The sequence below is a fragment of the Aotus nancymaae genome, unplaced genomic scaffold, assembly GCF_030222135.1.
Source record: "Aotus nancymaae isolate 86718 unplaced genomic scaffold, 86718_ANA_hifiasm-v0.15.2.pri h1tg000008l, whole genome shotgun sequence".
Lineage (NCBI taxonomy): Eukaryota > Metazoa > Chordata > Mammalia > Primates > Aotidae > Aotus > Aotus nancymaae.
In genome coordinates, this window is record NW_026988419.1 from 18,488,947 (window position 1) to 18,505,383 (window position 16,437).

General features: G+C 37.2%; 1 protein-coding gene across 1 annotated transcript in view; it reads left to right on the forward strand.

Annotated features, from left to right (window-relative positions):
- ABCA12 (ATP binding cassette subfamily A member 12) overlaps positions 1-16,437 on the forward strand; it is a 210,021-nt gene that overhangs the window by 15,160 nt on the left and 178,424 nt on the right. The window contains exon 2 of the mRNA XM_064372813.1: positions 9,552-9,645. Within this exon, the coding sequence (XP_064228883.1) occupies positions 9,552-9,645 (94 nt within the window). The remainder of the gene's footprint in view (positions 1-9,551; positions 9,646-16,437) is intronic.

The following is a 16,437-nucleotide window of genomic DNA, read 5'->3' on the forward strand; positions in this document are numbered from 1 at the left end:
TTCACCATGATACGAGCGAAAATATCAGGCAATATGAGTTGTCCATGATGAAGCAGTCTCATAGTAAACTTCTAGTCATTAGAAGCACTCAAATAGAGGTTGGATAACCATATGGCAGATGTATTTTTCCTAAGTCTCAATGTACCAGTCGTTCTGGACTTATTTCTGTTCCTGGAATATCCCCCTCTCTTTTCCATCTGTGGATGTTCACACGTATGCTGCTTCTGCTCGAAAGACTCCCACTTCTTTCTCACACTTCATCCAACACACATTTCTTTCCTTCTGTTTGACTCTCTTTCATCCTTCATGTTTTATACTCAGCTTTCTTTGATTTATCTTTCTCTTGCATTCTTTACTTACTATGTCATATTATCTAGTCCATCTAGTTGTAATTATTTTTTTCAACTTTTATTTTAGATATGGGGAGTATATGTGCAGGATTGTTAACATGAGTATTTTACATCCAAGTAATGAGCATAGTACCAAATAGGTAGTGTTTCAACCCATGCCCCCATCCCTCCCTCTTCTCTTTAGTACTCTGCAGTGTCTGCTGTTCCCATGTGTATGTGCATGAATGCTCAATGTTTAACTCCCATTTATGTGGGAACATGGAATATTTAGTTTCCTGTTCTTACATTAACCTGCTAAGGATTAAGGCTTCTAGCTCTATCCATGTTTTTGCAAAGGACCTGATTACATGAATTCATTCTTTTTCATGGCTATGTAGTATTCCATGGCATATATGTACCACATTTACTTTATCCAATTCAACATTGATGGACACCTAGGTTCATTTCATGTCTTTACTATTGTGAGTAGCATGGTGATGAACATGTGAGTATCTTTTTGGTATAATGATCTTTTTCTCCCTGGTTAAATGGCCAGTAAAGGGATTGCTGGGTTGAATGGTAGCTTTGTTTAATGTTCTTTTGAGAAATCTCCAAACTGCTTTCCACAGTGGTTGAACTAATTTGTACTCCCATCAACAGTACATAAGTGTTCCCTATTCTCTGAAGTCTTGCCAGCATTTTTTTTTCTTTTTTTACTTTTTATAATGGCCATTCTGACTGGTGTGAGGCCAAAAGAGCACAGCACTGGTCCAAAAACAGGTATGTATAACAATGGAACAGAATTGGAAACTGAGAAATAAAGTGACATACAACCACCTGATCTTCTACAAGGCTGACAAAACCAAGCAATGGGGAAAGGACTCCCTATTCAGTAAAAGATACTGGGATAACTGACCAGCCATATGCTGAAAAATAAAACTGAACCCCTGCCTTTCACCATATATAAAAATTAACTCAAGATAGATTAGAGAATTAAATGCAAGACCTCAAAGTCTAAAAATCCTTTAAGAAAATCTGGGAAATATCCTTCTCAACATTGGCCTTGGCAAATAATTTTTGGTTAAGTCCTCAAAGGAATTGTAACAAAACTAAAAATTGATGAATGGAACCTAATGAAGCTATAGAGCTTTTTCCCAGCAAAAGAAATTATTGGCCAGGTGTGATGGCTCCTGCCTGTAATCCCAGCACTTTGGGAGGCCAAGGCAGGTGGATCACCTGAGGTAAGGAGTTCAACACCAGTCTGGTCAACATGGTGAAGTCCCATCTCTACTAAAAATACAAAAATTAGCTGAGTGTGGTGGCACACACCTGTAATCCCAGCTACTCAGGAGGCTGAGGCAGGAGAATCACTTGAACCCAGGAGGCGGAGGTTGCAGTGAGCCAAGATTCCACCACTGCACGCCAGCCTAAGCGACAGAGTGAGACTCAGCCTAAAAAAAAATTTTTCAATAGAGGAAGCAGATAACCTAAAGAATGAGAGAAAATAATCTCAAACTATGCAACCAACAGAGGTCGAATATCCAGAATCTGTAAGAAACTTAAACAAATCAACAAGCAAAAAATAATCCCATAAATACGGGCAAAAGACATGAACAGACACTTCTCAAAAGATGACATTCAAGTGGCCAAAAAACATGTAAGAATGCTCATCCTCACTGATCACAGAGAAATGAAAATTAGTTGTAATTATTTTTTTGTTTCCCTTCCTAAAAAAACTGAAAACTTCAATTGCTCTATCCCCAGTGTATGGTACATAGTAGATACTCAACAATTTTTTGTTGTATTTATGTCTAAATCTTAAATAAATGATTACTGTTTTATATGTTGAGCTCAAACCTCTACCTCTTGAATTCAAATGATTCTCCTGCCTCAGCCTCCTGAGTAGCTGAGACTACAGGCACATACCACCACACTTAGCTAATTTTTGTATTTTTAGTAGAGATAGGGTTTCACCATGTTGGCCAGGCTGGTCTTGAACTCCTGACCTCAAGCGATCTGCCTGCCTCAGCTTCCCAAAGTACTGGGATTACAGGTATGAGCCACTGTGCCCTGCTGGGTATTATTTATTTTTGACCTAACCAACCTCAGGCTACTCTAGTATAAAGGCACCAACTCAAATATCTGTAGGGGTAAAACATGTAATGTGATACGTAAAGTGCACCAATCACTCCATTTAAAAGTGGGGAATGGTGACATCTATGATGAACTAGAGAGTACTTTCCCTATTTAAAAGCATTCACGTTTCATTGAAAGCAATGACAAAACCATGTGCAAGGGACAAAACACCTCCATGAGTCTGATGTGGTCTTTCTACCCCCAGTCTGTTACCTCTGCTCTAGGATAAAAAGATCTAGTAGTTAAATTCACAGAGTCTCCAAACAGTAGTTTAGTTTCATATAATTTAAAAATCTATAGTTAATTTGTTAATTTAAAATTTACCTATGTTTTATTTTCTTTACTCTTTAGTGAAAATGGTAAGAAAATAACAATGGTAGAAAAAAATAGAATCAGATAAACAAGCAGGAATTAGAATACAGGGTTCTGACAAGGTAATAAAGTAGCAATGACCTAAGGTTGAAAGTATATGCTTTGCACCAATTTTTTAGAGCATCGGGTTTTTTGAAATTTGCAAATATTTGAGACAATAGTTCCTAGCAGGTGCAGAGGAAAATATTACTAGATAATTTAATTCCGTTAATAGATACTGCAGATCAGCTTTAAATGAAAACTTTGCAGTGAATTTACATTTGATGAATTCAAGGAATTACTTAAGATTTAAATTTGTAATTTTGAGGTGATGGCTTAGTGACTGCAAGGTCACTGAAATATGCCCTGCCATTATCATTAATTCTCCAAACCCCAATACTTGCATGCAACAGGATAGAGTTCTTAGAGGTGAGGCTTGTCTTTATCTCTTTTTCTGTTTCTTCATCTTTTTCATTCTTTTAAAAATTGGTCTGGATTTTCAAAAAGAAATGCAGAAATCTTTTCAATAATTTCCAAACTTTTTATTTTAAAACAATTTCAAATTTAAAGAAATGCTGCAAGAACAGTGCAAATAACTTTTTTCTAGAACAATTTGAGACTGGTGCTCCATCACCCCCAGATACTTTAACATACGTTGTCGACAAATAAACATAGCTCAATACCACCATCAACTCCTTAGACTCAAGGTTCACTAGTTGTTGGAACTGTGGCCTTTATATAGCAAAAGGATCCAGTTTAGAATTACGTGCTGCATCTAGTTTTCATGGCTCTTGTCTCCTTTAATCTGTAACAGTTTCTTAATTTTTCCTTGACTTTCATGACCATAACACTTTTGTGTTTTTTTGTTTTTTGTTTTTTTATTATTTATTATTTATTTTTTTAGTTCAATCCTGTTTTATTCTGTTCCGTTCTGTTCTATTGTATTCCATTCTAACTTGTTTTTTTTTATTTATTTTTTATTTTTTTAAATTAATTTATTTTTTATTTTTATTTTTTTTATTGCATTTTAGGTTTTGGGGTACATGTGAAAGACATGCAAGGTTGTTGCATAGGTGCATACGTGGCAGTGTGATTTGCTGCCTTCCTCCCCTTCACCTATATCTGGCATTTCTCCCCATGCTATCTCTCCCCAACTCCCCACTTCTCCCCCTCAGCAGACCCCAGTGTATAGTGCTCCCCTCCCTGTGTCCATGCGTTCCCACTGTTCAATACCCGTCTATAAGTGAGAACATGCGATGTTTGATTTTGTGTTCTTGTGGACCATGACACTTTTGAACCTTCATGACCAATTGTCTTTATCAGTTGTTTCTTATTTTTTGAGTGAGGTTATTATTCATCTTTGGCAAGAATGTCACAGAATTGATGCTTTTTTCCCCCATTTCATCACATTAGGTTTTGCATAATGACAATTTGTCCCGTTTTGTAGGGAAAGATTTTGTAGGTACATACTCCATTCCTCATTAAGCTTTCTATTTATTTATGTTTACCTATGTGTTTATTTACATCAGCATAGATTAAATTGATTCCTAGTTTATTTAATTAAGTATAACATTTTATTTTCAAATATATTTTAATGTTTAAATACAGCCACAGACTGGTATCTGTATTCTTGGATGTGTCCTCATCATTTATTGACAATCCCTATGCAATAAATCTGTCACGTTCCTACCTACCTACCTACCTATCTATCTGTATCAGTCAATCAGGCTTTATAAGTAATCTGTCTGTCTTTCTCTATCTTCTACATATAATCTTTAGCTATGTCCAGTAATGAAAATAGTGAGACCCAACTAGCAATGATCACACCTACCACTCAGTTGTTCACTGAAAGAAGCTGGTGTTTCTTGGAAAAATGGGTGTTTTCAGGAATTGGACAAAGAAGGTACACAATGAGGCAGCAACAAATTGTGAAACCAGGCAGTAAGAAATAAATAATGCATGCATGCATTTTTATCTACATGTTATGTCTCTATATACATTTTGGGAATTAGGAGTTTATGCCCATTTTGCTCATTCTTTTCTTTTTTTTTTTTTTTTTTTTGAGACGGAGTCTTGCTCTGTCACCAGGCTGGAGTGCAGTGGCGCAATCTTGGCTCACTGCAGCCTCTGCCTCCTGGGTTCAAGCAATGCTTCCGCCTCAGCCTCTGGAGTAGCTGGGACCAGAGGCGCGTGCCACCATGCCTGGCTAATTTTTGTGTTTTTAGTAGAGATGGGATTTCACCATGTTGGCCAGGATGGTCTCCATCTCTTGACCTCACGATCCACCCACCTCTGCCTCCCGAAGTGCTGGGATTACAGGCGTGAGCCACCACACCCGGCCCATTTTGCTCATTCTAACCCAGCACTACCAAGTGGATTCTAGTTTCCTTCTTTTCCAATTTTTATAATTCCACTGATGGATAGTGGGAAGCCCGACTCCCCTAATGGAGGATGGATCTACTTTTATCATCAACCTTCTCCTATGAAATCAATTGCCTGGCACTGCCCCTGTCCTGTCTCCCTGCACTGACACCTTCTTAACCCAGCTTGGGCTCTGACACCCCACATCTGGCTGCCTCAGTGCCCATGTCCTCTTCACCCTTCTAAGGCCCCACTTCCCTCACTGGGTCACTGTGGCTCCCCAAGTACTAGCATGTACACTTACCTTGCTAGGACCTATCTACAGACTTTTGGATTGAATTTTTCAGGAAAAGAAGAAGAAAAAGAGAACAGAATGGTACATCTTAGAAAATAAATCCTGGAGAAATAAAAGGCTACGAATGTCCTGGCACACTAAGGAATTATAAACTATTTAGTGTGCACATACCCTTTGATGTCAAGAGCATAGGGGAGTGGAATGCAAATGAGATGTGAAGACAGTGTGAGATAGTTACACTCTCAGCGAAAATACTAAACCTTTAAACACTGCTTTCCTCAAATTTCTCAAGAAAGCTCCTCTGTCTATATGTATAAAATTAATATATTATCCCTTTCTCCAAACAAACAGAAGAAGTCATGGCTCGTTGGTTTAGAGTTTGGATTCTTGATACTGCATTTGCTTCTAGGTTGCTTATGATCATAGTTAGAATGGTATTGTGCGCGACACTGCTGCTATGAAAATTTAAATTTTATTTATTTCTTGCTTTTGTGATTAACTTGTCAACCTTAACATCCGTGAGACCATAGTGTAGAGGGCTTTGTATTTATTATCCCTCTAAAATGCAGTATGCAGAAATGTTCTCTAAACCTCTCTCTGGCCTAAAATCCCAGGGAAATCTTGTGATAATAGATTTGTTTATAGGCTGGCTGTGGTTTTTGCCTTCCACAGAGTCTAAAACGCCTAAATGTCTCTGGTATAGATTATATTTTTTATCTGGATTCAAAATATGTTAAAATTAATTTTAAAACTTATCAAAATGTCCTCACGAAATCATCAAATTATATCAAGCAAAAGACAACTTAAAGATACTATACAATATATGCCCCTTAACCGAAGGTAGATGTGTTGGTATAGTTGATCTCAGTCACTGAATTCTCATGAAGTTGCCATAGAAAATGAATAGAAGTTCCTAAAAGTAGCCATGGGGCCTCAGGCCTACTCAGATGAATACTTTCCCTAAAGAATAACTATAGGCTCAAATACAAAACTGATAATTCACAACATTAATTTTTTAACCTTAATTCTTTCTAGTCTACATTTCAAATGAGAAACATTAAAAAAAAGATGATACCTTGTATCCAGGATCTTAAAAGAACAGGCTCTAATTCTGAAAAAAGTCAGAGATGAAGCTAGAATAATAACAAATCTTGTATTTCTGTGGCACTCATATTTTTTGCAACACACTTTCTGTAATGCCTTATTTGCTCCTCAGAAGAGCACAATAATTATTGAAAAAAAAATCCTGGCCTTCTATGTATCTTGGGATTCAGATCCTTGTTCCCTGCTCTGCCTCACAGTTGGATATATGACTTTGGACAAGTTATGCTAACTTTCTGTATCCAGAGAATACAAAAAAAGAGTTGGATCAGATCACAGGACCTTAGGATGGCTTTGGCAGTCTGGTTAAACCTACAGCCTTTTTAAGAATAATGTTTTAAAATTCTTCATGTAAAATAAAATAAAATAGATTATAAATTATATATTGAAATTCAGTTATCAAAGTATTAAAAAAGCAAAATTGGCTGTGTGCGGTGACTCACGCCTGTAATCCCAGCACTTTGGGAGGCCATGGAAGGTGGATCATGAGACCAAGAAATCTAGACCATCCTGGCCTACATGGTAAAACCCCGTCTCTACTAAAAATATAAAAATTAGCTGGGCGTGGTGGCGTGTACCTGTAGTCCCAGCTACTCGGGAGGCTGAGCCAAGAGAATTGCTTGAGTCTGGGAGGTGGTGGTTGCAGTGAGCCAAGATCACACCACTGCACTCTAGCCTGGTAACAGAGTGAAACTCCATTTCAAAAAAAAAAAAACAAATTTATGATATGGTAATATGTGTGTCTTTTTATTATAGCATTAAATAAAAGGTCTAGTGATAAATCCATAACTAATTTTAATGTGGCAATGAGTATAAATAGCACTTTAAGGTATCTGTAACAACTCTAATATGATTTTTAAATATCCATAATTTCTATTAGTGACAAAATCACAGGTACTTTTAATAACACTATGGTTCATTCCCTACATTTGTCATTAATGGAAATGCTAAATTTTAATAACAAGCCAGAAAAAAGAAAAATATGATCTCTTTTTCTCCCATTCAGATTTACAAATTCCCTGAATTCTATTCATGAGGTGATCCCAAAGAAATTTTCCAATAAAAATTTTCCAGGACTTTTGAAACACTCCTGCTGGATAGGTAGGGTGGCATACATCTAAATCTACTCTCCTCAAAGTGCAGTCCATGGACTAGCTGCATCAGCATCACCCACCTGGGAGCTTCTTAGAAATGCAGAATCTCAGCCCCCACCTCAGATCTACTGAATCATAATCTGTATGTCTGCAAGATCCCCAGTTGATTTGGAGTACACATTAATGTTTGAGAAGCGTTGTTTCAGATTAAGTTGTTCAGTCTGTATGGGGGCTTTTCAAGCTATGATCAAACTGAGTGCCTCAGGATTCCTTGGCTGTATAGTGAACTTCCATTTTTAAAAACTTATCCTGATATCCAAAGTCTAAGAAGTTAGTGACAGGCCTACCAGCAAGGAGACCAGCACTCTTGGATTTACAATGGAGCTTTCAGTAGCCAATGTAGATTAGGTGTTATTTAAGGATGGCAATTCACGCGGTTTGGATTGCTTTGATGAACTGAAGATCCCCAGGTAGATAATTCGATTTGGCAGAAGCAAATTGTCTCTGAAAAGTGGGAGAGGAAAGATAAGTCTGACCATAAAACTATATAGAAACGCAGTTGTAAGTTTCACTTTATTAAGTATAGGCAAAATTTGTCCCCGTGGTTTGGTTTGAGCACCATAACTATTTGCATATCACAGTTAATGTTCTTGTGAATATGTGTTTTTCATGGCTCTGGAGCCAATTATAGGTCTGTCAAATATTAAGCAGTTAGTGTTTTTCAAACTGAATCATATCTACATGGGGAGGAAAAGCAGCTCTTAAAGTACTTAAAGTGAAATTCTCTAATAGAAATTTCAGGCCAGGCACAATGGTTCATGCCTGTAATCCCAGCACTTTTGGAGGCTGAGGCGGGTGGATCACAAGGTCCGGAGTTCAAGAATGGGCTGGCCAAGATGGTAAAATCCTGACTCTACTAAAAATACAAAAATTAGACAGGCATGGTGACGGGCACCTGTAATCCCAGCTACTCAGAAGGCTGAGGCAGAGAATTGCTTGAACCTGGGAGGCAGAGGTTACAGTGAGCTGAGATCATGCCACTGCAGCACTCCAGCCTGGGCAATAGAGCGAGACTCTGTCTCAAAAAAAAAAAAAAAAAAAAAAAAAAAAAAAAAAAAATTCAGTGCAGTATGTGTTTTTGAGCATCTATTTTTCATCAAGTGATAGAAATTTAGGTATCAACAAGACACTGTTCCTACCATAAACGAACATCCAGTTTATTTGGGAACTGGGTAAAAAAAAAAAATCATTGACTATAACAGTGTAAGTTCTTTGATAGAAGCAGACACATAAGACATTAAGTACTATGGGGGACTGCATGGGACTTGAAGTTCCTTTTTACTCCTTCACTCATTGACTCAATTATCTCTTTGTTGATTCATTCTCAGGTTCATTTATTCAACAATATTTATAGGCCATGACCCATGTCACACACCAGTCTTTATGACTGAGCATAGAATGCTGACATTGGAAGGGCTAAGATCGGCATAGGTTGAAATTACTTTGGGTTTTGTTTACCCCGTTTAGAACATTGTGTCTTATCCAATAGGAAAGTGGAAAACTCTAAAGGATTTTTAAGGAATGAAGTAACCAATCAGGTTTAATTTTAATATAATCATGATTGGGGCAGTCATGAGAGGTAACCCAAAAGAAGACTTCAGATTATTTGATGGTTTTAAGCCTGGAAAAATAATTCTTCTCTGCATTTAGAGATCTTTCACACACCAAAACATTTCTCATTTTTTTATTAATAATATTTACAGTCAGTCAAATACTCATCTTGTGTTGAAATATTATAGTATGACACACCTTTTTTAGTCAGGTTTTAAAAAAATCTTTGGTTCAGCAGTAAAACTAACATTTTTTTCTACCATTATTTTGCAGCTTTGGACACTTGTCTTGATCTTATGGCCTGTCATTATTTTCATAATTTTGGCTATTACCCGGACCAAATTTCCTCCAACTGCAAAACCAACTTGTAAGTAAATGAAATTTGTTTATTTCTCTAATTTTTTGATTCCAGTTAAAATTTATTTTGGTACCACTTTAATGTTTCATTTCAAAATTTTGGGGTGTTTTTTTTGTTTTTTTGTATAGCGTTTTCACTTGGAAGGATTAATATGAAGAATTTGTGTGTTTTTTATCCCAGATTTTCAAGTTAGGGTCAGAAAGTTGAGTTTGTAATATTTATCTAGAAAAATATGAAGCTTGTAGAAGCCGGAAGATATTTTAACCTTTATAGAATTTTGACCCATTTATTATTAATTTAATAAATCTCTCTGTGATAAGCACAGTATAAACAGGCAGCAATCTCATGTGAGATCATTCTTTACTTTTGAAATAGAAATCATAGTCTTGTAGTTGATCAACTGAACAAATGAAAATCCAGAGTAGTATAAAAATCTCTCTCTCTTTAGGGCTGATATCTGAGCGGTGTAAGTGTGTCAACGTATTTAGTTCAAGAGAAGATTGTTCTCTAATTAGTGTTGTTTCAGTTACACTTAGTAATTGTCAAGTTGTAAAATGGGCAGAATGCCTGATACTTCATTATTATTATTTTCTTTGGATCCAGAATGAAAATGTAGAAAAGACTCAGAAAAGTCCTCAGAGGGGGACAAGTGTTTTAACCCTAGTGGTTTGACGAACGCTGTTTTCATTTTTGCTTTTTCCCTGTGAAGCCAGTTTTCTTAAAAGAGGAGGAAAAGTTAAATCAGGTGTTTCTTGCTTCACAAAGCAACCATCTCCCAAAAAGCTTCTCATAAATCAAATTTTTAAATTAGATTGTATTTCACATAAATTATGGTAATTTGCTATGTAAAACAACACAATACCAAGTCATTTTGTAAAGAGAGAAAAAGCTAGTGACTTTTAAAAATAATTACAGTGTTTTTGAATCACCCAGTTCTAAGAAATCAGATGAGAACCATGGCAGAATTTACGTGAATCATGCGCAATAGGATAATTCAAAAGAAAATGTCAACTCAGTTAGCGTAGAGCATTTAAACTCTTGGTACTAGAAGAAATAATTCCTTACATTTAAATAGCATCTTATTTCTAAAGGAGTTTTTCTCAAGTCATTTGAATTATTAATGAGATTTTATTAGGTTGTTCATAAAAACAGCATAATCTTGCTCTCTTTATATTATGTGTATATTAGTTATTTATAGCAGATTGACTCCATTGTATACTGTTGGAGTTTATATATTTGTGCGTATCTTAAGTAGCATGGGTCTCAGAAATAATCCGTTTATGTATTTGTACCTATCTTAAGTAGCATGGGCTTTAGAAATAGCACATAAGTAGGATAAATACTCTTAAATATTCTGGTTTAATATGCTAACTATCAATTTGCTAACAATAGTGAAGGGAGTATTTTAATAGCTCCTTTCAACAACGTATTTTCTCCAATTTTTTGTTTTTAAGGACTTTTCAGTTACATAAAGTTCCTCTTGTAAAACTTCCAAGAGAGGAATACAGGGCCTTTGAATGAGCAGTCTTAAACTAATTGGTGTTACCTGATGGCATTAGAGATTCGTGGAGAAAATTGTGGAAAACTCTTATAATTTTACTAAATTAGGAAGAAAAAAATATACTAGAGAAATAATGTGACATGTGCTTCTTAGGCCTTAATCTAAAGGGCTCTAAAAAAACATTATACCTGAGAGGAGATGAATAACTACTTTTTCCTATGTACCTGTCATTATACTCTAATAATAACTAGCCAACGAAGCAATTATCTTTCTGTTTGTGGGTAAGTCAGTATGAAGTCATAGCATGGTTCAAACACTGAAATGATGTTTGCTAGTCTCTTAAACCTTATCAGACTCAGTCTAAAAAATAATTTTTTGGTTTGTTATTACAACTGGAAGTGACCCTCTCACTTTACAAATGAGAAACCTGCAACGCAGGCAGATTACAGTTTGCCAAAATTCAATTATGTGGGATAGGAAAGAAAGGTGTTGAAAACGGCTACTTTGCCCATGAGATTTACCGTATCTTACCCTTTTACACAAAAATTCCTTCTGAGTCTAGAAACTCCTATTTAGGAAAATAAGAGCCAAGTAAAAATTATGCCCAAAGTTGCAATACATTCTGTAATCAATAGAATATAAAATGTAATTAATTTGGGGAATGTGAGACTGGTATAGAAGCAGTTACTTTTTTCCCCCCTCTTTTGTGGTAGAAAGAGAATAACTTTGAGATGACAGTTTTAATTTAGATGTTTTTATCCTGTTTTAAAAATTTCTCTTGTTTTTCTTTGTTTCTCACATATGTCTTTTATGCTGAAAGATTAGAATTGGCTAATAATTCATCATCGTCATAAAAATATTTCTTGATCTCATACTGTGTACCAGGCACTTAGTAAGGTGGTGACTGTATTATTCATCTCACAGTTAAGAAAAGGAGTGCCCAGAAAACTTAAGTGACTTGACCAAGATAGCGCAGTTAATAAGTGGTGGTGTCAGGATTTGAAACCGGCTCCGGAATCTGGTTTTAAGCTCATGAACTCACATTTCTTACATCTAGTAGTCAGTACTAATTTTTCATGTTGCATCATTTACCTTTTGTAAAAGTGAACTAAAAAGTAGAAACTAGGAATAGAAACACCCCTGCTTTGTCTCAGTTATGAAATCAAGAAATATGGGGAGCGGGTGCATTCCAATGTATGCATTAGAGTTATATTAACTATTAGTATTCAATGCTACCTCTGTCCAACTAATTTTGCATGAATCATTGTAGCTGAACTATCGTAGAAATGAGATCCTGTTTAATAGAGTTAAAATCTTTTGTGGGCTACAGTGCTAGCTGGGCAATAGAGAAGTGAAGATGAAACTCGAAAATCCACCTCTGGATGAAACTCAGCCATAGTGAGAACAGAAGTTGTAATACCCTGGGCACATTCTGTTCCCAGAAGAGCCAGGCAGGTCTGTAGGACTTGAAAAATCATTTAGAGTAAATATAATTAGCGACTTAAAAGATTCCCTTCATAGTCTTTTTGATGGTTGGGCATCTGGAGAAGTCTGCATTTTTGATGAGAAGGAACCAGCTGCAATCCCTGACACCATGGGTGCTGGTCCAGATAACATACATATTCTTGACATCACATGACTTCACTCACTCCCTTTTGTGTTGCGACAAACAGCTTAGGTAACTAGCCTCTGCAAATAATAAATCCCAGGTAAAGAAAATCTTTTAACCTGGCAGCCAGGCCCTGATTCTTCTCATTCAAACAGTGAAGAAATGAGCTGAGGTGCCAAGTTTGAAGTAGTTTCAATCTCTTATAATCTCCACATGCAGCAGCTTGTCAAGAGGCAAATTTTAAAGCCAAAAAAAAAAAAAAAAAAAAAAAAAACCCTGCTTAGGAACAAGGGCAAACAAAACAGCACAAATCTCCACAAGACACACTTAGACTAAGCCAAGCTGCAATGTGCAGCAAGTTTATTTCGTCTCCTTTTAATACGTATATACCCATGGAAGTCCAGGCAAGCAGTCCCTAATTGCTGTGCAACTGTTTTTCAAGTATAGTAAAACTCTGACAGAATGAGATAAGGAGACTCCAAAAAAAGTAGTCATGTCAAACAAGGAGTCACACTTTAGTGAGGTTAATGAAAAACAATGTTTTTCAATTGTTCCCTAAATATCTCTAAAAGTACAATGGAAATCATACTGTGCAAATATGACCATACATTGCATTAAGCCCCAACTATCTCAAGGTTGTCACTTTCTGACACCACTGGACCCTCTGGGAATAAGAAATTCAGCTCATCCCACATTTGAAAATCAGGGCTGGTTGAGAGGCAGGAGCCAACCACGAATTGAATTATATTCAGATTTATATTATCACAGAGTTATACTAAATAGCACCCATCCAGATGTTACTTAACAGCTTTGGTAAATGCAAGATCGTCCAACATTTTTAGCATGACATTTTGCCTCCAAAGCATACCCTTTATCCTTAGGGAGACATAAAAGTGATGACAGGGATGAACATTTATTGAACACTTTGTTATGTGTCAGACACTTTGCTGAGTACTTTGCATGCCTTAGTTAATACTCACCTCGTTTCTTTGAACCATGTAATATGATTATCCCTATTTTAAACATGAGAAAATCAAGACAGAGAAATGTGTTAAGTAATTGACCAATGTTCACATGGTTATTATGTGCTGGATTTTTGAACAAGATACCTGCAGATAGGTGGTTTTAGCTAGATCATGGGTGCCGTCAATGGCAGTCCTGAGGTCTGGTTCATTACAGTAACTCATTTTTCTTCCTCATACCACTTATTAGCACTATCATAGATTGAGCATTGCTGTAAAAATGAACTCAATAGTTGTTTTTCTACTTGTTAGTAGCTCTGGGAAAAAATGGTGAGAAGGAAGATTGAAACTGTTGATCAGTAGGTGGTTTGTGGAATCATCCATGCATGTTGTCATGACTCCAGTGCCTGAATTGTTAAGAGGAGCTATTGTACCGTCTTAACGTTGAAAGAGCCTACGGGGCATCTCAGTGATGAGGGTTGTGAAAGTCAGAGCGGTGAGGTGTTTTCTGGCCTTGCTCTTGCTGCTGACTTTTCCTGTGGTATGTTTTCAGGGAAGTGAGGGCAAGGGCACGAGTGCAGGATTCCAGACTGCATCATGGTCTCTAGCACACCATGATCTAGTGAAAAAAACTGAGGGACCCATGGGAAATAATTTTATTTGCTCTCTTGATTGGCTCAAAATTTACATAGGTTTTGTGTGTGTGTGTGTGTGTTCTGAGAAGCTCAGAATTCATCATCATTTATCTTTTGCTGTGGATTGCTCAATCCAGTTTCTACATTCTCATGAGTACCATCAACACTAGTTAATCTCTCAGGTTAGAAACATCTGAATCATCCTTGACTCCTCCCTTCATTTACCTCCCTTCACTGCTGGCATGCAAGTCAGAATCCATTTGTGAAATGTGTCCCAGAGTTACTGCTGCCCTTCCATCCTTCCTGCCACCCCTTGGTTCAAGATCCTGTTGTCTCATGCTTGGATTGTTTCCATAGTTTTGTGAGTGTGTAAAAGTGTGTGTGTGTGACTGTCTGTCTGTCTGTCTGGGAGCCCTACCTCCAACTCTTTCCAAGTTTCATCATCAGATAATCTCCCTAAAACACTGGGGCCCAAAGAGAAGGTTTCACCTTCTCTTGTTCTTACTTTCAAGACCTTCTTTCATCAGGATTCTTCCATCTTCGTGTTCATTCTGTTCTGCAGTAGAATGCCTGTGCTGAAGGAGGAGGTGTCTGAATGTCTTCCACACATCTCATTCTCACTCCCACACTGATGCATGTCCTCATATCTCCCCCTGAACGCCAGTTAAAAGCCAAGCTCACATCCAAGGCGTTCCCATTTAGCCATGTCTGATCACTCAAACCCCAATCAATATTCCTTTATATCTCTCTTGTTGAAGTATTGGCTTATAGTGATCTTTGAGCGCTTGATGCTTCGATCTTGACTCACTCATTAGATGGATAGTACATTAATAGCAAAAATCACATCATACCACCATACTTGCAAGGTACAGCGTGATTCCTAACAGGGAACAAAGTCAGAATGCAACAGGTCAGAATCTGATACGGTTTGGAAGATTGATATGGGTGACTGGATTACAAAATTCAATCTCATAATTTCTACATGCAGCAGTTTGTCAAGAGGCAAACTTCAAAGCCAATGATGAATGGTAAAAACCTAGTGTGAGTCTGAGATGGGTAAGGGACAAGGAGTTAGCTTGTTCTGGTTTGCTACTTACTTCTCAGATCCAGGTAAATCTGACAATAGTATCAAAAAAATGTCTATAATGCGCATACGGGGAAAGAAAATGAATATAAAACCCTGTCACTCCTTCCAAGCTAGATCCACCTGGGAATTTCCATCACAAATGCTTAAGAGTTCTGAATATGTAGGAGAGATTTTTGTGTAGGAGCATTTGCTGCCTGCTTCTTGCTTAAGAAGTTTCAGAAAATTTTGAAACAGCTTTTGAACTTCACAGACAAAGACCCATCCTGTACTTCTTCCATCAGCAAATCATAGTACATGAATTTATGGGAAACATTACTGACCCTTCAGATACCAACATGGAGATAAATTCTGTGGAAGTCATAGAAACTGAGATTGGGATTCGACTGGGACTCTGTTTCCTCCAGTGTCCCGTGCAGAGCTGTCTGAAGCATGCAGAGGGGAGGGAGATGTGGACATGGCCGCATCACTCACAGGGATGGCTGCAGCTCCTGCTGGCAGTGGTCCATCTCCCCAGCTCCTGGCCTGACTCTCACACAGTGTGGATGAGCACACCCTAATGCCAGCTAACACAATGACAAGATTTCTCAACTAATGCCCTTTTAGGCTCAGTATACAGAATTGCATCAGAGAATAGGAAATACCTCTGATGTACAATAAAACTTAATTTTAACAAGTAGAAGAATTAAGAGTAAGGAAGAGTATTTTCTCTTCGTCCTGTATCATTCCCACATTGTGTGATCTACCTTACAAGCTTCCCAAAGGTGATTGTCTCACTGAAATCAGCCATAGGAACCAAATGTCTTCTGGTTTTTACTCCTTTTCTCTTTCCTTCATAAGAGCAGAGGGCCTTTTGTCAGACAGGGCCTCCTCTCAGATGAGGAGCGCTAATGTCCATGTCTATCTGATAAGATGAATGGCTGAATATTTATAACATCTTTATAACATTTTTTTTTTTGAGATGGAGTCTCATTCTGTCACCCAGGCTTGAGTGCAGTGGTGTGATCTCG